This window comes from Prionailurus bengalensis, chromosome A1 (genome assembly GCF_016509475.1).
Source record: "Prionailurus bengalensis isolate Pbe53 chromosome A1, Fcat_Pben_1.1_paternal_pri, whole genome shotgun sequence".
In the NCBI taxonomy this organism is placed as follows: Eukaryota; Metazoa; Chordata; class Mammalia; order Carnivora; family Felidae; genus Prionailurus; species Prionailurus bengalensis.
Window position 1 is genome coordinate 147,496,261 of NC_057343.1, and position 26,058 is coordinate 147,522,318.

At 39.9% G+C, this 26,058-nt stretch overlaps 1 protein-coding gene across 2 annotated transcripts in view; it reads left to right on the plus strand.

Annotated features, from left to right (window-relative positions):
• The first annotated feature begins 2,513 nt into the window (after positions 1–2,513).
• Positions 2,514–26,058, plus strand: part of VCAN (versican) — a 111,964-nt gene continuing 88,419 nt past the window's right edge. Inside the window, exons 1-5 of one of the 2 annotated variants that reach the window (XM_043593252.1) lie at positions 2,514–3,336; positions 15,180–15,255; positions 20,021–20,398; positions 23,594–23,768; positions 23,854–23,981. In XM_043593252.1, the coding sequence (XP_043449187.1) occupies positions 15,186–15,255; positions 20,021–20,398; positions 23,594–23,768; positions 23,854–23,981 (751 nt within the window). In that variant the 5' untranslated portion in view covers positions 2,514–3,336; positions 15,180–15,185. The remainder of the gene's footprint in view (positions 3,337–15,179; positions 15,256–20,020; positions 20,399–23,593; positions 23,769–23,853; positions 23,982–26,058) is intronic. The other variant, XM_043593251.1, reaches the window with a different exon arrangement.

Sequence of the window (26,058 nt, forward strand, 5' to 3'; positions counted from 1 at the left end):
TGTCTTCATGAAGAGAGAGAGAGGGAGACAGGGAGAGAGGGGGGAAAGAAGGAGGGAGAGGGGGAAAAGAGAGAGAGAGAGAGAGAGAGAGAGAGAGGGAGAAGGCCTCAGGGACAGTTAAATATAAATAATACAGCTGTGGACTCTATTCTGAACCTACCTTATATGTTTTCCTTTTTACTCCCTCTCCATTATAGGTACCTGAAGGGGAAAATCTGCCTTGGAGAAACCAAGCTGATATTCAGGGGTGTCACTTCATTTTAGTTATTTGACAGCCTGAAGAAGTGTTTAATTTTCTAAATAACGTTACAAGCCAAACTAAAGGGAAAACATGTGGTATAAAGCTTTTCAACATTGTCCGTCTTCTGACGGGTGAAGTCTTCTTGAGAAAGTACCTTTGCCCAATAATACTGCTCCTTGGCCAAGAGTTGTAATGTCCATGGACGTTATAAGGAACTATAAATGTTAGAAGGCTAGAGGAATACATTTGGCAAGATAAAGGAAAATATCTCAGGATGTAAGTAGTCTCTGACCCTTAATTTTTCTTCATGTTTTATCATGTAAATATGGCATTACTTATAGTGACTGTTAATGTATTAACATTTCCTTGAAAATGGATATTAATCTGCTATTAGGTTTCCTTTGTAGGAATGTTTTACTTAGCTGTATGATGAAGGGAGAGCAGGGTAATAGAGAGATAATAAGCTTTTCAGATGGGCGGATCTACCACTTAGAAAGTACCCTTGGGCAAGACATATAAACTCTTCGGAACTCAACTAGATTTACTCAAATTTAAGAATGAGAACAATAGTATATACTTTGAAATGTTTCAGAGAAAGGTCTATCCTAATGCCTGCAGTATAAATTCCAATAAAGATTCTTTAATTTCGTTTTTCACCCTTTTTGAATGAAGTGATCTTGATTATAAAGTTGTTCTGAGGAGCTCTGAAAAGACCACTGTACCCAGTGTGAGGAATTGTGTTGTGGTAACAGCTCTGCTTTTAATTGGGTGATTTTAGGAAAAGTCACTTTCTGAGGTTTAGTTTGCTTATCTGTTGAATCTAAAGGTTGAAATCCGATTCTGTTCTGTGACTCTGTTATTCTAAATATTTAATGAAATAGAACTTCAATGTTAAGAATAGTAGTATGATAACTATACTAAGAATAAGTAAATCATTGTCATTATCAAACAAACAAAAAATTGATTCCTAAATCCTATAATTAATAGTTACATTATTTACTGTCATGAGCTGATAAATATATAACTGAGAAGAAATGGATAACACACATTTTGAGAACTGAAATTCTAACAGAACTTCGACTTGTTTATCACTTAAAATGTAGCATCATGCAGAATGCATACAGTTTGCAAAAGAAACTTTGGAAAGAAACATGGTAGATGTGCATGTACAGAAGTCTAGGCTTCTACAAGTTTTAAAGTGTGAGTGTAAGGCCCACCTACTCAAAGAAATTCAGAGGGAAACTCAACTTTTTTCTTTAATCCTCACTGTTGTGTTTGATATAATTTTCTAAGTAGAGACATCAGTGAGAAAAATTATGAGGATGCTTCCATGTTTGTGTAGAAAGAAATGTTTGCTATCCGTTCCAGTGTCCCCAGTGTTAAACTGATAGGCACCTTGGACTTATTTTCTTACCATTGTATAAACTCATACTTGACTTCAAAGAAAAGGAAAATACAAAGTCCCTCTTTTCTTTTTTTTTTTTTTTTTTTTTAAAATTTTTTTTTCAACATTTATTTATTTTTGGGACAGAGAGAGACAGAGCATGAACGGGGGAGGGGCAGAGAGAGAGGGAGACACAGAATCGGAAACAGGCTCCAGGCTCTGAGCCATCAGGCCAGAGCCCGACGCGGGGCTCGAACTCCCGGACCGCGAGATCGTGACCTGGCTGAAGTCGGACGCTTAACCGACTGCGCCACCCAGGCGCCCCCAAAGTCCCTCTTTTCTAAGGGGCAGAAATCCTTTGTGCAACTGGTTGACCCTTGGCTCTCTAAGGTCCTATAGGAAATCTTTTGTAACACAATGCAGAGGACTCTTCCTTGTGTTGATGTTGTTTACATAGTTGGTGGGCCTGGCTGAAAACAAAAATCACATAAACTCATGAAAGATTAGGGTCCCATTTCCTGACCACAAGGAAGGGGATTGGTACATCCAAGCAGTCTGTTACTCAGAAAAATCATTAAATATTCTACCATAAGGGACACTTTGAAAAATTGAGAGAAAGGAAGAAGGAAGAAAGCAGAATCGAGACTTATGTACATTTGTGGCAGAGTAAGAGTTTAAATCCAACAAGGGATTTGCTTTGGGGAATTTCCTGTCCAGCCCTTTATTACCAGGGTCTTTGTAAATTGTGCAGTGACGTTGGGCTCCCCTTTGGGCAGTTCCCGGGAAAGGCAGTTCTTACACTTTTCCTCTAGGTCTTAGAAGGATCTCATTTTCTCAATGTCTCTTTCAGGTTGGCAGAAGGCGCAAGAATGACACTTCCCTCAGATGGGACAGGCAGGCTCTGTGGCCGCGTAAACACGCTGTAACCGAGTTCTTTGCTGATTTTTACAGAGTTTCATTAGCTCCCAAGAACTGAGGGTGCTGAATTGTCTAGTGCTGGCCTGCCCCACAAGAGCCTGGGGGCTCCTTTCCCCTAACCCAGAACTGGCAGCGCAGGGGGCGGAGAAGTGGGGGTGGGGAGGGGTGGGAGGGCAGTGGTTTCTGTGCACACAGCGCGATGTTACTTAGTGAGTCGCTGAATGGGGAGCGTTGCTGTCCCCAAGCCGATTGGTACTTCTTGTCAGGAAGAAACGCCGAGAGGTGGGAGTGCCTGGGGAGGGAGGCAGGCGGTCCCTACCGCAGGCGCGGGGAGCTGCCTTTCCGCCCCTCTGCCTGCTTTCCAAGCCTGGGCTCTTAGGAGTGGCTGAAGCTGCGGAGCGCTTCAGGAGCCCGTGAATGAACCCTCCTCCTCTTCCTCCTCCTCCTCCTCGCTGAGTCTCCTCCTCGGTGCTGACGGTACAGTGATATAATGATGATGGGTGTCACAACCCGCATTTGAACTTGCAGGCGAGCTGCCCCGAGCCTTTCTGGGGAAGAACTCCAGGCGGGTGGGAGCAACAGCCGCGAACATTAGGTGCTGTGGACAGGCGCTGGGACCGGGATCTGCGGCCAGCCCCGCATCCTCCTGCATCCTTCAGCACCGTCCCGCACCCTCCTCACGCTTCCCCAGGCCACCGCGCTTCCTATGTGACCCGCCCCGGCAACACCGAGCCCACTCGCTCAGCGCTGCGGTGATTTTTTTCCCCCAAACTGCAATAAGCCGCCTTTCAAGGTAATCACGTTTCTTTTGTTCCCCTTAAAAAAAAAAAAAAAAAAAAAAGGAAAAAAAAAAAAGGAAAAAAAGACGAGCGAGCTTAGAAAATCGAAGTACATTGTAATTGGTAGAACACTTTAATTAAAGCAAAGAGAACTAGCTGTAAGGCGAAGTTAAGAAAATATATGCACTTTAAAAATGCAGGTAACTTTCAGAAGGACGTTTGGAGAGAGGAATACCGAGGGACCGTGGTGCTGAAAAGATGCAGACAAAAGAAGTCCGGAATCGGGTGGGGGTAGAAGGACTAACGGAATTGGGGGAAGGGAGGGAAGAGAATTGTAGCGAACCCTTAGAAAAGTCGTGGGGTCTTGAGCTGGAGAGCAGGAGGGACCAATGGCACCTTGAGCTTTTTTTTTTCTTTTCTTTTTCTTTTTCCTTTCTTTTTCCTTTCTTTCTTCTTCTTTTTCTTCTTCGTCTTTTTTTTGTTTGTTTTTTGTTGTTTTTTGTTAACCTGCTCGAGGCAAAAGTTTGAATGGGGACTCCCGAGACTTGCCCACTTGCAAGTCCCCGAAGCCGCCTTGGTGCGGGCCACCTGGCTCCCGGGCCCCTGGTGTGTGGTCAGTACCTGGTGTTCCTGGAATGCTGTTCCAGGGCAGCTCCTGACAGGACGGTCCTGCGCCCCAGCAGCCCGGGACCTGGGCGGACGTGACCCCCTCTGCCCGCAGGCAGTCTGGGAAGAGGTCCGGCCGGGAGATGGGCAGGGTGCCCCGGCTGCGTCTCTTTGGGGACTTGGGGGCTGTCAAGGCCCTCCTCGGAGCCCCAGGGTTCTTTTGTCCTGCGCGCGGAGCGCGGTGGACGGCCGGGAGGGAGCAGGGTATGGGGGTGGGGTTGTTGGGAGTGCCGCGGAGGTCTGGGAAGCTCCTGGGCGGGAAAAGCTTGACTTGAATCATCAGAGATGTGCAAGAATTTTATCTCACCCAGAAGAGCGAAGTGGAGCCTTCCACTGTGGTCTCAACGAACAAACCCCGTGCTCAGAGCGCTCTCCAGACAAAGGTGGCGCGGGGACCCGAATCTCGGGCCTCTAGGACCAGCCCTCTCGCCCCGAAAACAGCAGTTCTCCTTTTTCTTCCATCTCCCCACCCCCTCCCAGCTCTTGGCCCTAGTTGAGCAACTTTACAGGCTAGCGGAGCGGCCAGGGAGAGCGTGTGCCGGGAGCCCCAGGGGACGCCCTAGGCTGGAGCGTCCCACCACCCTGCAGAGGTGTGGGCGCCTCCGGACGACATCCCTAGTACGCGCGGATATGGGGGCATCAGGGTTGTCCCGGCTCGCTGTCTGTGTCACTGGGCGTGGAGCGGCCAGTGTGTTAGGCAGCGGAGAACGAGGTAGAAAAATAGTGTCACAGCTTAAACTATTTGCTCTCCTATCCAGCTGCGCCCCAGCAAGTCCTGCTTGTCCCCGGGAGATACAGCGGGAGGGAGGAGGAATCTAAGCAACCTAGGGAGAGCTGTCCCACCGTGCGCACACCCACAGACTGAAAGACAGTCTTGCTATCTATGTCCCGTTTCTCATCTTTGTCTCTCCGTCTTCTGGCTCCATCTTCTCTGCCTCCCTTCCCTTCTCCCAGCCTTTGCTCAGTCTCTTGCGCTCCTACGTCCCCTCCCCCACGGCTGACAAATGAATGGCTAGTGTGAAATCCCTGCCTCCCGGATCGGCAGAAGCAGGCAAGGAGGGAGGAGCGAGAGAGGCTGGGAGCTCCCTCGGATCTGCCCCCAGTTGGCGTGCTAAGGGCTTGCAGAACCCAGATGTCTAGGAATAGGGTGTTTTGTGGCGGATGTGGGCGCCCCCTGATGGACAAGTTCAGCACAGGTGGAGGAAACCGATGCCCCCCACCAAAAAAACCAAGGAAGCCACTTTTACAACCATACATTCAATGATGAAGAACCTTTAGTCGTTAGTTTTAAATTTAAGAATATGCGACGTAAATCTAGGGGTTTGAAGGACCAGGAATGGAGACCTTGCCTTTGTGAGGTACCGAAGCGCGCTTGCTCCCAAGTCCGCGGGGATGTGCTCACTGCTCTCAGCCAAGTCTGCAGCTTGGTGGAGAAGGACACATGGCCTGGGGCGGATCCAAGTTTTGGAGGGCTTGATGTTCAGTCTTAAGTATTACTTTCAGAAATATAGTACAGAATGCCTTACTTTTGGAAACTGTACTAAAGCCCTTCACCACTTGAACCCAATGCTAGGGCCCTGCCTCAGGATATTGCAAAGGAAAGGCCCCTAATCCAAAGTTTAAACTTACTCAATTTCAAAACACAATCGAACGTGGAATTTGGGGGGAAGAAGTGCCCCGGGAGGAAAAAGAAGAGAAGGGATGGGAAGAAGAAGGGGACGGTGGAAGAAGTGTAAGAAAGGAACAGAGATATGGATGAAGCATGCAAACAGCCTGGAGAAGGCCGGTAGGGTACGTTTCGAGGTTTGAGGCTGAATTTCGCGTCTCCTTTTGAGATATATTTTAAGTCCCATACGCGACAACAAACGCGACTGAAGAGGCATGCCAGGATGGAAGGAAGCTAGCCCTTTAGAGGGGTTGGGGCCGCCAGCCGACCCCCACTCTCTCAGCGGGCGCGGAGGTAGGAACCGCGCCGGGCGCTCCTCGATGCGCCGGAGTTCACGAGCCGCCGCCACGTGGGCTGGGACTTCAGCTCTCGGCCCGAGACGGGTGTGACTTGGGCTCAGAGACAACTGCTGCGCGGAACCGGCTGTCCGCCCAGCCTGAGGCTGGCGGGGCGCCTCGGGTCCCGCCTAGAGGCCAATAAGGGCGGGGCCTTGCTCTTTCCGGAGGGCGGGGGTGGGGGCGGGGGCGGGGGCTGGGCGGGGAAAGGCGGGGCGGGGCGGGGCTCACTGGTGTGAGCTCCGTGGTCTCGCACCCGGCGCTGAGGCTGCTGGCTGCTGTTACAGGCTACCCGACTGCTGTCCAGAAGGTGCTAAACACTCTTATTAACAGTTTGAAAAACATTTTTCTCGCTTCTTGGGAGTGGTAGGAGGAGTTTTTGCCTTTTGACAGGGAGAAAGTAAAGATATACTCCAAGCAGACTTTTTTTTTTTTTTGGCAGAAAAATGACATGAGTTTATTTTGTGCTCCATATATTGGCTTTTTAAATATGTTCAAGTCAGTTTGAAGACTATTTTTAGTCAATTACAGGACTGATGGAATTCCAATGAGCGCAAACATTAAGGGGCTGGAAGTGTAACTCAGGTCCCTGGGCATCAGGATCCTTAGCTCGGTCCCGCCCACAGTGGGAACTCAGCACATATTTATGAAACGACTGAGCTAGTAACCCCGGGGGAATGGGGCACAGTCTAGACGCTGCCACTTACACGCTGCATTTTAAACTCTCCTGCTTCCTCGCTTTGCCTCGGAAGAACGGGACTTTAAGTCTCTCTGAGATCTCAAATTTTCATATCTAATTGATTCACGTTCCCTTTCTTTTTGACTCCTTCTAAAAGCTGTGACCTAAATTATTTTAAGCACTGCTTGACAGCTGTGCCAAACCTATCATGCAAATATTCATGTGAAGTCCTAAAATAGGATGTTGTGAGTTTAATATAAAAATGGGAAACCATTAGTGGAAGCAACAACTAGTTTCCTGAGATAAAATCTGTTCCCTGTTTGGAGAATATGTAGCTTGGAGGTAAGAGCCTATCAAGCAGAAGGTCTCAGGGACTGAATTGTAGTGCTGATTCCTCAATAAAGAAAGGAATATTTCACAATGGTGTATGCCTGTCCCAACTAATACTGCAAAGGGTTCCAATGGATTCCAAAGTGATTGAGCAATGACTTCCTCCAGCAGGAAGTCCACAGTCCTTAATCTTATGGTTGGTGGGAAGAGGGATGAGATTAAGACAATCTGAGGATTTATGTCAGAACTCAAATTTTGTTTTGTTTTTCATAGTAGATAAACTAAAAGTTATTCCTAAATTGTATTTCCTCCTTTAAAAAACTGAAGTTTGAAAAGAATCTCTCTAGACTTAAATGTTTACACATGTAGGTTTCCTCTAATTCTCTGTGCTTACAAACTGGAGGGGAATGTCTCTGATATTCTAAGATACCTATATCTGCATGCTTGGAAATTCTGTTTGAAAGGACCTAAAAAGCTAACTTAAGGCTGAATATGATTAATGTTAAAAGATATAGTCTTTGTTCTCTCTTTCCTCACCTTATTATTATAAGTACTTTGTGGTTGATAATTGGTCACTAATTGAGCTTGAGAGCACAGAGATCCACCAAGGCCGTCTCCCAGTAGTCATATAACCAAGCTCTTCTTTCCTAGTGCAGTTTAAGCCTTTTTGTTGACTTCATTCATGGACAGACCTCCCTGGAAACTGTATTTAAAATGGGATATTACCCTGTGACTGAGGCCAACTTCTCAAGACACATGGTTCTTTTGAGGAGAAGAATGAGTGAATTTAGTTAGGCGATTATTTCACCACCCACCTAGAGAAACCAGTTAGGACTCACAAACACTCATTGTTGCGGGTGAGTTGCTGTAGTCTGAAAAAACATGCTGATTGTTGCATAGGTCTCTACCAGAAAACACAAGGCTGGTACTCCCTCTGATTGGGAATCAGAACAAAGGGAAGTAGAGATAATTACTGAATTTTTGCTAGCTTCCTCTCACAGCCTAGGTTTAGTAAACTACACATATGCACACATACACATTTATGCATTTACATTGTATTTATATGTATTCTCCAGGTTTTTTGGTTTTATTGATTGATTGATTGATTGGTTGATTTATATTGACTGCTGGCTTCTTATCCCTGAATGTGTCAGGGTGGTTGTATTTCATTGGTCAGTGCAAAGTATCTTTGTTGAATGTGTTTGCCTGTTATGTTTCCTGAAACTCCTCTGGATGGATCTGTCGTCTATAATAGGGCATACATGCAGATCTATGTTTAAATTTACCTGATTTCTGCCACTCTTTATATATCCTACTTTCTTCTTCTAAGAATTTTAAGGGGTGTTTATGTTTTTTTTTTTATAATTTTTTTTTCAATGTTTTTTATTTTTTTTATTTTTGGGACAGAGAGAGACAGAGCATGAACGGGGGAGGGGCAGAGAGAGAGGGACACACAGAATCGGAAACAGGCTCCAGGCTCTGAGCCATCAGCCCAGAGCCTGACGCGGGGCTGGAACTCGCGGACCGCGATATCGTGACCTGGCTGAAGTCGGACGCTTAACCGACTGCGCCACCCAGGCACCCTAAGGGGTGTTTATGTTTATAAAAATGAGATTACATAGCTTATTATAAACACATACATAATATGTAAGCTGTAATCTTTTTATTTTTAAATTACTGAGTTGCTATCACCTGTGGTGTGGTAGAATGATCACTTGACTTGGAATCACAAAGCTTGATATCAAAATCTATTAAATGGATATATAGTTATACACATCAAAAGGGTGACTATCTCTGGGAAACTTTGGCAAATGAAAAACTATACAAATAAGTGGTGTTAATATATTACATCCATGGGACTCATACTGATATATTCTATAATCTTAATAAAAACACCATTACCCAAATGACATATTTCCTACTAAATCCATAAAGTGAGTTAGATAGGAGCATTTTGCTTTAAAAATTGTCTAGTTTCACTGAACAGGAGACAGAGTCCAGAAATATACTAAAATGGACATGGAAATTCAGTGGATAAGAAAGATTATTCAACAAATGGTTTGGAAACAACTGATTGGTCCATTCAGAGTAAGAGTCAACCTCTACCTCATTTCTTATCCTCAAATAAAGTTAAGATACAGCACGTATGAAATGTAGAGAATGACATTTAAAAAATAACTAGAGGTGGGGTGCCTGGGTGGCTCAGTGGGTTAAGTGTGGGACTTGAGCTCAGGTCATGATCTCATAGTTTGTGGTTTCAACTGCCCACCCCGCCCCCCTGCCCCGCCCCATGGGTCAGGTCAGGCTCTGTGCTGACCGCTCAGAGCCTGGAGTCTGCTTCGGATTCTGTGACTCCCTCTCTCTCTGCTCCTCCCCCGCTGACCCTCTGTCTCTCTCTGTCTCTCAAAAAATAAATAAATGTTAAAAACAAATAAATAAAAAATAACGAGGAAATTATAGGATTTTTAAAATAATAAAATAGAAACAGAGAAACCTGTTTTAAGCAAAAGTAAAGATCCAGGGGCACTTAAGTGGTTCAGTCAGTTAAGCGTCCGACTCTCAGTTTCAGCTCAGGTCATGATCTCATGGTTTCATGAGTTCAAGCCCCACGTCGGGCTCTGTGCTGACAGTGCATAGCCTGCTTGAGATTCTCTCTCTCTCTCTGCCCCTCCCCCCGCTCACACTGTGTTTGTGTCTCTCAAAATAATAAAGAAAGCTTAAAAAATATTTTTTTTAAAAAGGAAAAGATCCAGAAGCCGTACTAGAACAGACTGGTAGGTATGAGTAAATAACAAATTATTTACACAAAAACAAATAACACATTTGGAAAACATCAGCAACATAAGATAGACAAAGAGCTAATAACTCTTTGGATGTAACAAGAACTTTTACAAATCAGTGAAAGACCACAGTCTATCTAAAAACTGTCACATGTGATATGTAGGCAGTTGGCAGAAGAAGAAATGTGTTTTTAGTCATATGAGAAATTGCTCATCCTCATCCATAATTAAAGAAATAGTAATTAAAAAATGATATGCTGCATTATTTTTTCAACCACAGCAGTAAAGATTTAAAACGTTTGATAAAAATTTGTTTTGGCCAGGTTGTAGGGAAATTGGATCTCTCACATACTACTGTGGTGATATGAATAGGTCCATCTTCTTTACCAAATAATTTGGTAATAGCTATCAGAAAAATTTTAAACTGCATATACTCTTTGACCCAGCAATTTTTACTCTAGATATTGCCATATAGATATTGGTACAAATATCACCCAAGATGAATGGACAAGGACAACCTTTGCAGCATTGTTTAATACAAAAATTTGGAAACACTGTAAAGGCTCCTCATAAGGCTCATCATCTATGTGCTTTGGTGAAAATAGAGCATGGGAAAGGGAACAGAGAGTGCAGTGTTTTAGAGTAATGAGGAAGGAGTTAGGCAGAGAAAAGAGCACCACTAAGGGGCAATGACATGAAAAAGCTTAGTTAAGTCCAGCTTCAGGAATCCAATTGGAGGTTAATGATAAATTCACATGGGGCCATTGCTCCTCTGAAGTAAGTTCAGAGTTAAACAAGATTTCTTATTTAACCATGAGATTTTTCTCTGCATTACAGTGATTCCTCCTGTGAGAAATCACCCAGGAGCAATATGATAGGTAGTACTCATTATATCCACCTTGTGGTTGAGATGTCCTGGACAATTGGTTGTCTAGGTTTACTAATTTGAAGACTAGAAGGCAAGAAGTCTGTGTCCCTAAGTCACCCTTTGCTCACCAGATCTTCCACAAGATTAAGGGAGAATATTAAACATCTTGGCTATCTTTCTTCAAGGCAGCCCATCCTGGGCATGGCTCTTACCCTGTCTGCAAGACATGTCTCATGGTAGGAGTCCCATTGACCTTGTCTCTTGTGTTCTCCCAGGCAATTAAACAGCCTCAGTCAGCTGTGCCTTGATTGTTCAGTGACTTTCTCCTCTTCTCATTGACTACAGTGGAGTGAAGGCTAAATATAGGCACTGGCTTTCATATCTCTCAGGTCTTTCTTTGCAGATAGACTTGTTATCACTAGCAGATTATGCTTACAAGACAGACACCGAAGAGCAAAAGAATAGAAGTGGGTGTTGGAGAGGTGCTAAAAAAAAAAAAAAAAAAAAAAAGAAAAGTAAAGTTTTAAAAGTTTTTCTTATTTAGCAACATCAAATGCAGAAGGTAAACAGTGTGCCTTAATAACCGTGAACATGGACATAGCCTTAAGAAAATTAGAGAAATGGAATGAATGCCCATAGAGTCCCAGGAAGAGGCCACAGAAATATAGTTCTAAGGCAATTAAGGTCAGTAAAAGCACTCTGAGATATTTACTAAAGAGATAAATGGCCATTCTTTAAATCAAGTGTTGCAAGCTCAGGTGCTTACAGGGAACAGGCATGGAGTAGAAATGCATGAGAAACCAAGTGGGGCCAGTGATAACCTTGAGTTCATGAAGCCAAGGTGAGAGGCTGCTCCTTGCCTAGTGCTGATTATTGGCCAGCAAGAATATGCACCTAGAATTGTTTGATCTGGTTTTTCAAAAGAGATCTGAGACTTATTGTGAAAACTCCAATTTTTAAATGCTGGGAATTTATTGAAACCTATTTATACAAATATATTTCTAACATGACTGATTTCTCCCTTGTATTTTTAATGCACTGGCTTCCTTCCCTAGATTTGTCTTGGGGCAATTTTAAGGCAAGCAATGAGTACATTTGTTCTGTAGATGAAAGACCATTTTCCTCCCTCCCTTAAAAAAGGGCACTTTTATAAGGGTGAAGGATGGCACAAAACGTTAGACTTGGAGTATTGGTCTTACAAAATTAGGATGCAAAAGACCCATCCCTGGGTCAAGGCCACGCCTTGCCTGATTTTGTTAGGAGATCTGACACTCCAAATATTGACAAACATCAGATATTTTTGTGTCATGGTACACATTCAACTGGACTGGTTTAAATACATTTCAGGTGTTAATTACCCTACATGCCCACATTCTTAAGAGATTGTTGGCACTTCTCTTCAAAGTGTGTTTCAGAACTGGTAAATAGAGGCATTGGTCATGCATTTGGCCCATAAACCTTTCTCAAGCATCTACTCTGAACCTGGCACTGTGGAATATTGTGGTAATTAGCAAGTTGAACGTGATACTAGGTCTGTTCTACAGAGACAGCTGTTCTACAGAGGAGATAAAACATGTTAGTTTACAAGTAATAACTTAAAGCATATAGCAATAAGTTATATGGCAACTTATTGTAAGCATAAAGTTATACACTGCTTCTATAATGGTAACCTAGATTATAATTTTCATATCCAACAGGTTCAAATACTTTTCTTTTTACTATTAGTGATATGAACACAGAAAGAGAACATCTATAGAAAACCTGAATCAATAATTTTAATAAGAAATATTGAGTACTGAATACACTGTATCACTGACCTATATTTCATATGCATTATTTTATCAATCCTCACGTTCACTCCAACAGTTAAGTACTACTTTTCATAATTAAGAAGTTACTGAAAATAAGAGAGTTAGTCACTTATCCCAAATCACAGAGTATTAGTAGAGGATTCAGAACTTGAATTCAGGGTTGTTTGAAAATGGAAACCAGACTTTTAACATTATGATTATAAAATAAAAGTTTCCTGAAAAAATAAATAATTTCCTGAATAAATAATTTCCTACCATCATGAAAGAAAAAAATGTTCTCAATTTTTTTCTTTCATGATGATAGGAAATTATTTATTTTTATAAAAATGTTTCTTAAATTCAGTTAATACTTATGGAATTCATTTTCTTTAATAGATTTTTTTAAAGTTTATTTATTTTTGAGACAGAGAGAGACAGAGCATGAATGGGGGAGGGTCAGAGAGACAGGGAGACACAGAATCTGAAGCAGGCTCCAGGCTCTGAGCTGTCAGCACAGAGCCCGATGCGGGGCTCGAACTCATGGACCGCGAGATCATGACCTGAGCTGAAGTCGGACACTTAACTGACTGAGCCACCCAGGCGCCCCATAATAGATTTTAATATACAACCTAAAATTTCACTTTTGCAGCTTTAAACTATAGAATATGTGGAAGTGATATTTTTATTTTTTTCTGAAATACTGTAATAGCATTGAAACACAAGTGAATACTTTCTGCTTGCTATGGTAGCTTATAAGAACTATGGAAATGTAGAAACTAAATTTTGCAGTTAGTGTTTAATAGTGTCTACTACATATTCCATTAATTATATGATAAATAATAAACTTAATTATCAAGATTAATCATCTGTAGCAAGGATTATCAACTGTATGCTTTTCATTGTGAGTTGTCAAATAGCCTATATAGATGGGAAAAAAATATATATATATATAATTATTAGGTTTAAAAGATGCTCTTTAGGATTTTGTTATAGAGAGGTTCCAATGCTTATTTCACAATATATAAAATAAAACAATTAAAGGGAAATGAATAGCAAGGAAAAGGGAGTAACTGTCATAATTATGAAATTAAACTTGAACTCAAATTGGACTTGGATTTTACAGCATTTACGTCTTTTCAGTCTAGGTTTCCTAATTCATATTGAATTTATATATGTTCTAAGGAGGATATTAGGAAGTTATTTAGGACATTATTTCAAATGTGTTATGATGCCTTCAGCTACAAGTAACAAAAATCTCCGATTTTATTAGGTTTATGTAATAAAGGAATTTATTTCGTTTAAAAAGAAGTTCAAAGAGACATCTTACTCTGGCCTAATGTTTGAGGGCTTAAGACCTAGCTGTCTTGATTCTTTCTCAGCTTTGTCGCCAGAGGCTATCTTATACACTCATGGACACAAGAAGGCTACACCAGTTTGAGAAGAAGTAACCTATTGTGACAGTATTCCCTGAAGAAAAGCAACCACCTCTTTCTTTTTTTCCTGTTCTTAAGGTGAATATACCTTTCCCAGGAGCATCCCGTCTATCCTGCTGAGATCCCCTCACATCTCATTAGTTAAAAACTGTATCATGTACTCATTCCAAAACCAATCGTTGGCAAAATGAATGGGAGCAGGGTGACTGACTTAGGATAATCAGCATCATTCCCTTTGGCTGGGTTTGACCCAGGCTCCTCTAAAGTGTATGGCTGTGTAAAAGAGGATAGATACTAGAATGGAATCAGAGTATTGTTGGAAAGGAGAAAGAAGAATGGCTACTGAGTACCCAACCAAGAGTGCCTGTTATAGAATCGTTCTAAATGCAGCTAAGGAGGGAAGAACCCTGGGGATCAAGTAATCTGCAGTTCTTTTGAGATTGGCTCTTTGCTTTCCAGATGGTCCCCAACACTGGTACTTAGCCGCCTCATAATTACAGCTCCATAGAAATTCAAGCTGGAAGGGACCATTCTGAGACCCAGACTGTTAAATGTCTTCCCCAAAGCCTCACAATAAATTAATGGCAAAGCCAGGGCAGGGTTTCTTGACTCTCAGAACAGAGTGTTTTCTTTATTTTTTTTCACCCTTCAGACTTTAGAACTGTTGGAACTGCTTTAAAACTCATGGCAAGCCCTGGTCTTTTTGTAATTAACAGCTCCTTATAATACATTTGTTTTGTTTGTTCAGCCTCCTAGAAACTAAATTGAGTCTGTGCTTTAAAAAGCCTGCTGAAGTCCTTATTGCCTGTTTTGATAGCATGTACATGAGCCACCACCATGTTCTTTCCCACCTCACATTTGATATGAATCCTTTTCTTTCAACATCTCTCCCTATTGGTTCCCCATCTTCTTTTGCTCCATCTGTGACCAGCTTCCTGTTTCTAAATAGACATTGTGGTCACCTCTCCCTCTTTGTGCCCATTCCTAGCCACTAGTTACTTCGGCTGTGGTCTTTATTGTTCTTTCTCCAGCCCACCGGGTTGCGGTTGTCCCACACATCCATATTGTTATATGTTCCCAAACTGGATTTTGGGATTATTTTGGTAACTACTGCATTGGGTGAGAGTCGAACTAATAATTAAAGTGTTGGGATGACTTTTCCTATTACGAATTCTCTCTTGTTTCTACACTCTAAGAGGAGCTGTACCTTGTACTCTTACTATATACAATGCACAAAATAGCATGTTGACTTATGGCCCACCACAAACCTGAATGCTTATGATTTCCTTTGTGTTTTTCTTCATTTCCAGGACAAGATGTTGATCAATATAAAGAGCATCTTATGGATGTGCTCTACCTTAATAGCAACCCATGCACTACATAAAGGTGAGTGTGGTTTAAGTTTTTTTGGTGTTTAGTGAAATAAAAATTTAAGTGCTAGAGCACAGAATGGCCATATGGAGTCAATAGAATAAAGAATTAGTTTTTGATCTATTTAGTGATTTATAGTGCTGAACACTTTCAGCTGAAATAATATTATTTTTCATTTAATAAATGGTTTTAAATAAAATAAAACAATGAACAGGATGCTAAAGAAGCAAGTGGGTTTTCAATAAATTCCCAGATTACTTTCAGATTGCAAAAGTGCTCATATATACGTATTTTTTAAAATCTGTCATCTTCAATCTACTCAAAGCCTTTCCTATAAAGAAAGACTATCAAACCCCCAGGAGGCTAGAGTGTGAGAAGAGTCAAAAAGATAAAGAGCAGGCTTACAGCCAGGATTTTACCCTCCACATATATTACCTTTTCCTTTCCTTTCCTTTCTTTTCCTTTCTTTTCCTTTCTTTTCCTTTGTGTTCCTTTCTTTTCCTTTCTTTTCCTTTCTTTTCCTTTCTTTTCCTTTCCTTTCCTTTCCTTTCCTTTCCTTTCCTTTCCTTTCCTTTCCTTTCCTTCTTTCCCTCTTTCCCTTCCTTTTCTGTTCTCTTCTTTTCTTCTTTCTCTATTTCATTAAACTTAATCTCCTAGTTATATGATATAGGCAACAAATAAACTCATAACCCAGGTATTTTCAGATTGATGAAAATAAAGCTTAGTGATATGATAAAGAAGTGCCTGAGTAGGGGGAAGGTGGGACGGCCTCTTTGAGAAAGTAACATTTAAACTGAGATATGAATGACCAAGATGGCTGTCGGAGTTTAGGCTCCACCAATCTGTTAACAGCCCAAGCGCTATTTCCTTCAGTGCGGTCAGGAAATACAGGTGAAGGTCACAGACAGGGAAGGACAACAGCACCCAGTAACAAGGGAGAACACAAAAAGGAAATACAGAAAAGAGAGTTGGTTTAGATGGGTAGTAACAGAAGGGGAGAAAACAATGAGAGAAACTTGAGGGACACTTAAAACAGAGTTTAGACTTTCTGCTTAAGGCAAAGAAAGCACTCACATAAACAATGGGGAAAAAACCAAAAGCACTTATGATATAGCTCCTCGACAGTATTTTATAACAGTAATAATAGCTAACAATATTGAATAATTTCTACATGGCAGGTCTTCTGTATTTTACATAGTTAATTTATTGAATCTTAACTCTCCAATGAGGCAGATGCTTCTATTCCCCCCATTTGGCAGATGAAGAAACTGCACTACCACAAGGTTTGGAGGCCTACCTAATGTAGAAGATTATATAGCTGTTTAGTTACAGAGCCTGGAGTTGAACCCAGGCAGGCGGGCTCCATAATCCATGCTATGAACCACTATATTACACTTTATTCCAAGAATCAAGTTCTTTGTAAATCTGTGATCATGATTAAGAGATATAATTAGTTGGGACTAATTTCAGAAGAATTTAATTTTTTCATATGAGGCCCAAAAGTTGAAAACGTAAGATCCAAATAAAACAAATTTGCCAGTTTATAGTAGGATACACAGCAATAACTTGTTAGGAGTTAACACAAGTGTTTTCATCTTAAGCTTTTCTCTGTTTATTCCTAGGCACTCAAAAGGTCAATAACTAACATTAATGAACACCTTGTCCACTGGTTATTGGCTTTATTTTAATGCATGAAGCGTTCTGTGCTTTAACAATACCTATTTTATTGATTATCTAGTGCTTACCTAAGTTATTTGGATATTCCTCTACTATTAATAAATGAGTTCTGCACAGTCATGAGCAAATGAATGAACAACAGAGTGAAATTTATCACCCTAGAGAGTAGTAAATTCTCATATTCTCAATCTGACATTTATTTGGCCAAGGTGTGTGTGTGTGTGTGTGTGTGTGTGTGTGTGTGCGTGTGATCAAATTGTATAGATGGAATTTATGTCATTCTTCTCCACAGAATTTACCGACAGAGAATGAAAGGCAATTGATCATTCGTTATTTAGAGATTTCTCCCTTACGCTACTCATATAGACCACAAACCATGTGGTGGGAATAGTGAACTTTGTGTTAATTTTCGTTTTTTACTACTTGCATTGTTCACAGTTTCAGACAAGTTCTTACAGGTAGCATTAAAAAAAAATGTATACTCTGTAAACATTATTCTCTGAACTACTTAGTTTCTTCCTTAAAATATTTAGATTTAGTGAGCTTAGTTCTTATGACCCAGTGCATTAAGACTCAAGATTTTATACACAAAAGACTTGACCACACAGCTTTTTGTTAATCCTGTTGTTAAGACTAGATTCTACATGAATATATATTTATATCTGAACAAAGCTTTTGATTTCCTTGTATCTGTAAACATCTAGAACAGTCAATAACCCTTGGGTAATTTGCCTTTTGAGATCATTTTGTTCCAATATATTTTTACATAACAGCACAGTTACTGAGCAATACTTGGAGTTTTAGAAACCTTCCAGTTGGATACATTGGATTCCATCTCATATGTGCCTCTACACATCTAAAATTGTGAAAAGAATGATAGTTTAGTAATAAATATTAAGGAATTGGATGTCACTTATCTTAAACTCGTTTTTAAGGAGATGATAAAGAATCTCATAATTTATATCATAATTGAGGTTGATGGTAAAGCTGTTTTTTTTTCCATTAAAAAACCAATACTTTGTGGTAATGTTAATCATCTAAATAATTCTTTAGGAAGGAAATGAGCTTTCCTAGAACATACCGTAAATGGAGATTTTTAGATCATAGAATACTTAGCCCTTTCCTTCTCAGAACTCCTATTGCTGGCAAAAAACAAACAAACAAACAAACAAACAAACAACCTTTGTGTTGTCATCATCTTCCTAATGGGGGCCAAATCAAGGGATTATAAATCAGGTAAGGAGTCCCCTGTGGACTTTATAGATTTATTTAAAAGATCAAGTTGCTAACTGCTGTCCGTGCAGATAACAATTAAAGAAATAGGATGAGATGGAAATAGAGTGGGTGTAGACTCTGCAAAGGAACTAACACTAATTTAGGGACAGAGGAAGAACCCAATAAGTACCAAAGTTGAAAGATTCCTTGATTAGTTGTGAGGAGACTTGTGTTCTGGCCCAGGTCTGTCAGCAGGCAGCTAGGATCTTAAATGTCACTTCCTCACAGTGGAGCATCCTTAGTAAGGGATTGGACTAGTTTCACTCTGACGGTGAGCTTTAAGTAAGACAATTTATTTTATAAGCCAAGAATTTAATAGAATGGAATTATTCCCTTGATACTGTATTTAAAGGTGATTACGATCTTAGTAACATTTAAAAGACTAACTTAGTGCAGCTAATAGTGTATTTTTATTTAATTTTGTTAAGTGCCTTAAATCCTGTTTTGGGGCAAGTTATATATAGATTAGTAAGATGATAAAGAAATGTATGACAGCTATGACCACTATAAATTAGAAATATATGACTGATTTCTATCATAAATACAGTAAATATAATACTGTATTGGTTATTTTAGATTTATTTGTATCATATGAGAGATTTTATAGTCCAGCCTTTAAGAAGTTAAATTTCAATCTTTAACAATAAAGAGCATTTTTTTCTTAAAGTGCATAGTATCTCCATATCTTCCTGAAATTTTCAAAATGACTTATCCTCAACTGAATCCACAGTGCTATGTTGACAGCTATATCATTTCTGATACATGTCTGTATTGAGATATATGTTCCCAGTACCTTGACTACTAACACACTAAGTGTTACATACACATCATTTTGTTAAGAATTATTATTTCACTCCAGCTAGAGGCTACTTTTAACTTGTTCATCATATTTTCATGAAGTAGGATTGCTTGTGTATGAACATAATTTCTATCTATCGTTATTGCCAGCACATTGTCTAGCCAATTAGTCAGGACTGGAAAATGGGAGGAAGTGGTGGGAAAGGGTTATGGATTCCTGTAAGAATAAAATGTCATTTATTTTGCATATGATACTGTTAAATTGCACTCAAGGTATTCTTTCTCCTTAAAATTTTAAGGGCTTAAACAGAAAGACATTCTGCAGATTAATACTTTAGGTGGGGGTTAGGTGAACAGACCAAATCCTACCCCCCCACCCCCACACACAGGATATAATTAAGAGGTAATGTTTCACTGCAAAGTGATTGCAGCTGGATTTGTTATTATGATGAAAGCCTTTGGTTCAAACGCTGAACGAAATGAGGGTCCTGAACGAAATGAGTGTTAGACTTCTTCCTGCTCCAGTCTACTGAAATATATATATATTTTAATTTTCACTTCCTCTTTGAATTTTATTTTCATTTCCTCTAAGGTAATGTGGCAGTTATCTTAAATGATTTTCCTCTTCTGACAGGTAGACATAAATTCTTCTTTCAATTGCTCTTCCTAACATTGGTCCAATCTTTTACCCACATTACCAATTCTAGTCTCCTTTTGCTCTTAATTGCTTACCTTGCTATACATGCCTTATTCTATTACTTATTTTGTACATATTGAACTCTAAGTTACAAATACTTTAAAATGAATGCTATATTTTTAGTACATAAAGATGAGCATTTTTAAGCCATATCTTTGTTGTGAAACATTGTTAAAACTGTATACTAGCCTTTGTATATAAACTCATTCCAATTATCTCACCTATTGAAAAAGTAACCAAACCACTTGTAAGGGTTTCTTAGCCACTCACTTATTTAATAGACTTGGTTGAGTTTTTTAGGAATGTTAATTTTGTATTTTCAATTTCTCCTAGTCAAAGTGGAAAAAAGCCCACCTGTTAAGGGCTCCCTCTCTGGAAAAGTCAATCTCCCTTGTCATTTTTCAACCATGCCTACGTTACCACCCAGTTACAACACCTCTAGCGAATTTCTCAGAATCAAATGGTCTAAGATTGAATTGGACAAGAGTGGAAAAGATTTGAAGGAGACTACTGTTCTTGTAGCCCAAAATGGGAATATCAAGATTGGTCAGGGCTATAAGGGGAGAGTGTCCGTGCCTACACATTCCGAGGTCGTCGGGGATGCCTCGCTCACCATGGTCAAATTGCGCGCAAGTGACGCGGGCCTCTACCGCTGCGATGTCATGTACGGGATTGAAGACACACAAGACACAGTATCATTGGCAGTGGACGGTAAGGCTTCCGAAATCTGTAAGACATGATACCTGGTTCAGAAGTGTTGTGAAGCAGTACTTGAAGTAAATGGTGTTCGGAGTTTGGACAAGTGGAAGAAACATCAGTCATTTCAACAGTTCATGCCTTTCACCAAAAATGAACTGTTATTTCTTTAAGGGTCAAGGAAGGTGACATTTTGCACAGCACCTTCACTGATTCAGGAAAGTGCAGTATAGTGGAATTAATGAATAGCTCAAGACATGATAAATAGTTCAAGAACTAATTATTTCCTTACTTTGACCTACCTGTCTGTGATTACTTTTTAAGACCACAAAGGCTGATCTACATTTTATTTTAATTTTTACGACATGTGTGTATGCACACACACATGTGCACACACACACGCGCGCGCGCGCACACACACACACACACACACACATACACACACACCTTTTCTCCTTTTTCTCACTGTCCTAGCATAATTATTAAAATCTTTGAGTTTCTTTTTAAGAAATATAAATTCTACCTTAACTTACATTGAAGAAATAGGGCATTTAATAAGTATCATGGTACATGTCACAGTGCCTTAGAAAGGCCAGGACCTAAGAAACATTTGCATTGGATCAAAATAAAACTCGGTGAATTTTTTGTTTTAAAGGTCAATACACTAACTGTTATACATTAAGGCTTGCAGTGAGGCATTTTGATTTTAGCCCTCTTTCAGTGGTGGTTTGTATGTCATTTGAATTTAAGTTAGGAGACAAAGCAAAGAAAAATTGCTTTAATTGGGTACACACATAATACCATAGCTCTTGGAAACAGAATATTTTGGCAAGCTTTAAGCAAGATTCTAATACCCAGACATGATAGAACAGATTTTTCTTCCATCCCTCCATTTTCCTATAAAATATTTACCTTTCAGAAATATATACAGAGGGTTTTATTAAAACTTTCTTCTGTAGCCAAAAGGAAATACTTTGAATTTCAGATGCAGAGAATTAATTTACTGTACATTCTTTTATGTTCAGATTCTGTTACTGTCTCCTGTCAATCTATTTTTACGTTGTGCAGGCATCCACTAAATATCCTGGGCTCTTCAGTCTTTTGACCTTTTTATTATTTATTTTAGTTAGCCTAGGATTGTTTTGCTGTACTGATATTTTTTTTAATCTGTGTGTGTGTTTGTGTATTATATTTATATCTTATATAAATAGATTATTAATAAATTATAAATATATAGTAGTGGTATATGCACACTATGTATAAATTTATATATATTTTTAAAATCTCTAAAGGAATTTAACAACTTCTTACTAATTTCACCATTAAAGAATTAGCGATGGATTTTCCCCTTGCCCCTGCGAAACAATGAAAATCCTCCACTTAATCTCCTTAGCCCCATGAGGTCTTCAAATTATCCCAACAACTGCAGATACTTATACCAACTGATATTCCCTGCCCTGCTCTTGGAGGCCCCTTTGTGCCCCCTTACAGTCTTCAGTGCACATGGAAGATTTTTAATTATCAAGAGGACTGTTGGAAGCTTTGATCGACATAAGACTAATTTAAAACCATTCAAATTCTTGCTTAAGCCTTAGAGATCACTATAAACTATCTCATACTTACCAGATAGTATGATACACACTTCCTGGCGATTTTAGAGTATTTCTATAAAGGTACAAATTTTTGGAAAGGCATTTGATGAATTTTTCATTGCACTGTCAGAAATGGGAAAATGAATGTTAGTTGTCATTGCATCTACTCGGTGCCTGTGCAGGTCTTTTTGTGTTGACACTTATCAGATGTGCTCATCTATGACATGGCTAGTCTGTTCCCCTGTATTTACTTTATTGGCACATAACCTGTCTTGCAAGAAGGAGACATTTTAAGGATGGGCATATGGAAGACAGTCTTATAACTAGAAGTCAGACTGTGGGACATAGACTGTTGTCAACCCAAGGGAATTACTAGGAATAAAAAGACAGTGGAAGATATCTTGGAAACCAAAGTTCATTCTGCATAACAAAAAAAGTGGTCTTAGGCAATTTGACCTCTAATAAAATCTCATCCATAAGACCCAGTTGCCCCAACTTTTATTTTCTAGTGACTTCCCAGGCCCCTTACCTTGATTCACTTTGCAGTCTTACAGAAGCGAGTCACCACATTTAGTGCAATTAAAGATGGAGATGCTCTTGTTGAAGTAAGAGGAGAAGACCAAAACCTCACTCCTACCCCCACCCTCATCCCCACCCAGTTACTCTTCCCTCAGCCCTCTGACAATTCCTTGAGCCCTGGAGAACAGCTCTAGAACCACTAGACTATGCAACTCCTAACATACAGCAAAGTGGAGTTGGAGGCAAGTACCAAGATGCCTGGCTTCAACTCAGAGGAATCTGGGTAACTTTACTTCAAGCCTTCTTTGGGATAAAAATCGTACATTTTATTTGTCTTAGTGGAAACCCTCAGTTATGCTAGTCAGATGGTGAATATGATAAGCAGTGGGTGGGAGTTAGTAGCCTATACAACATTTTTAAAACTTTTGCCTAATTTGACTTTCATATCAGGTAACATAAGCAATGTTAGGTACACTTTATTGTGGGGGGGTGGAGATTAACTCAGTATATGATTAAGGAACAAATTAGTAATTGGAACAAACCTTCTCACTCATACATAGTCCATTGTCTTTTTCTTCTTAGTACATTGTTTCTGGAAGTAAATATCTCAATGTTTTATGTTTGGAGGAAGCGGGGTTAGTGAATGTTCCATGTGCTTCTATTCATTTGGGCCTGGGTAAAATAGGGCAAGTTGACCTCATGGCCCCCTTAACTCTTTGTATCTCCTGCAGGACCTACTCTGTTTAGTTGTCCAGTGTTCCCGTGATAATGTGAATACTACCTGTAATTGGAGAAGCTGTCCACCCCTTGGAATTTTAGTGGCCTAAATCTTTTTCTTAGATTGTTGACATGAGAATAGAAAATTCCTGGTTAAGAAACTTTCTAATGGAGCACAATGGGACACCTGGGTGAACGGCATTTCTGGGGCTCCTCACATCACCATAACTTTATGTAATGCCACATAAAATGAAAATAAAGTATCACCATGGTGTTATTACCATGGGAGCAATTAATTTGATGTATTACATCAGTGAGAAACTTTGCAAATTATGGTGGGATATTTGAACATGCCAGTAATTGCTTGTGGCTCTCTTTGCAGGGGTTGTGTTTCACTACAGAGCGGCGACAAGCAGGTATACTCTGAATTTTGAGACTGCACAGAAGGCTTGTGTGGATATTGGGGCAGTCATAGCAACCCCAGAGCAGCTCCATGCCGCCTATGAAGATGGATTTGAACAGTGTGATGCAGGTTGGCTGTCTGATCAGACCGTCAGGTGAGAGGTCTAGGGGCCACAAGCTGTAATTCATTAATTTGAGAGTAAGAATAAAGTACTTCTTACTAGTCTTTTATTTCCCCAGATATCCCATCCGGGCTCCCCGGGAAGGCTGTTACGGAGATATGATGGGGAAGGAAGGAGTCAGGACCTATGGATTCCGTTCGCCTCATGAAACTTACGACGTATACTGCTACGTGGACCATCTAGATGGTACGATGTTTGAATTTCTAAAACTTCATTGGAACTAAGGAAATTGAAGAAGGACTGGGAGCACGTAGGAATAGAGCAAATTTTCATGCTTGTTTGGATTCCAAACAGCAGCATTTAGTTTAAATGACCGTATGATTGTGGTAAAATAAGCTTAAATTAAAGTGGAAAGAGAAGGAGGAGTGTCCAAATGGTTATGCAGGTTAGACATTTCTTTAGTTAATGGCAGGTTTTCTTTCAGGCATGCTGCTATTGGACTGTTTCCAATACACTTTTAGAGCCTTAAGAATAGAAAGCTGTAAGGGTGGTACCTATTCTTGTGAGAACTTCAGGTAAAATGCTGTGATGACAAACCACTATGAGTCCAAGTGCTGATAAACACCCAGAGCTCAACTAAATAGTGTAAACTAGCCCAGGAGGGATTCTCATGTTTTACGTCTTCTTGTGGTAATTTTGCTACACTAATATTCAGAGCAATCATACATTCATTCAAGCAATCAACACATTAAAAAAAACCACCTACTGTATGATATAGGTAAGATATCTATAGGTAAGCTATAGACCTTACTTCAAAGATGTTTTGAGTCTGATTGATTTTGGCACTATCATTTCTCACTAGGCATGAGTCAGAGGTTCTTAAAGGCCAGTGTGAGTTCAGTAGTGGCAAAATCACAAGAGGGGCACAATGCAGTTTTACTGTAAGACACATGGAATAGAAGTTTCTGTGAATTAAATATTGAATTGGCTTGTACTTTTAATTTTGGATGGGTGCATGTAAAAAGAAGAATCTCAGCTTTCTTATGTATAGAATAAAGAGTTTAGACTAGATAGTTTCCCTGGTCCCTTCCAACATTAAAATTCTATGATTCTGTGTTTCTGTGAGTTGAATAAACAAGCTCAGAGACTGAAAACTAGAAACTAAGTAGCTTATATTTTCCTAATGCCCTGACTAAACTTGAATAAGAAGGCCAACTTACCAGAAGGCTGCTTAAGTGTGGTTTTCTAGCATCTTACCATTCTTATTATAACTACCATTTAAGAATGGTAAATGTATTTTCTAAATTAGAACTTTGGGTTTGAACAATTTCCATTTTTGTATAGGGACAAAGGGAAAACATCTACAAAATCCAACCTATGAGATACATATATCTCATAGGTTGGATTTTATGGATATATATGCTATATATATATACTGAATTTTTTATATTAAATATAATGTATTGCCAAATTGGTTTCCATACAACACCCAGTGCTCATCCCAACAGGTGCCCTCCTCAATGCCTATCACCCACTTTCCTCTCTCTCCCACCCCCATCAACCCTCCGTTTATTCTGTTTTTAAGAGTCTCTCATGATTTGGCTCCCTCCATCTCTAACTTTTTTTTTTTTTTCCATTCCACTCCCCCATGGTCTTCTGTTAAGTTTCTCAGGATCCACATATGAGTATATGTATCTGTCTTTTGATTACAGACATACAGATACATACAGTATCTGTCTTTTGATTACAAAATATGGATGTGTGTGTGTGTGTGTGTGTGTGTGTATATATATATATATATATATATATATATATATATGGAATTTGAATGTTTTTGTTTTAGTACACAAAGTTGAAAGAGAAAGACAAAAGAATCAGTATAAATACTAATTTAAGCACTGGCTGAAATTTCTGTCAGCAGAGTAATAAAGCTTTTATTTGTTTTATAGAAGAAATTTGACAGTTCTGGAGGATATTCAGCATCTTTACAGTGACATTGTTCTAGAAACTTTTTCTTCCTTGTTTGTTGTCCCTTGGAATAATTAGCAAATCTTTACACACTGATACTTTCCTTCTTGCCCTGAAATTGGACTGGTGTGCAGGGGGAGGTTAAAGAGGGCTTTTGTGAGTGAGGATGTATGAGGAAGATCACAAGATCACTCTTGTAAAGGTCTCTCTCCTTTTTTTTTTATTTTTTTTTAATGTTTATTTATTTTTGAGAGAGACAGAGACAGAATTTGAATGGGTTGGGGCAGAGAGAGAGGGAGGCACAGAATCTGAAGCAGGCTCCAGGCTCCGAGCTGTCAGCATAGAGCCCAACGCA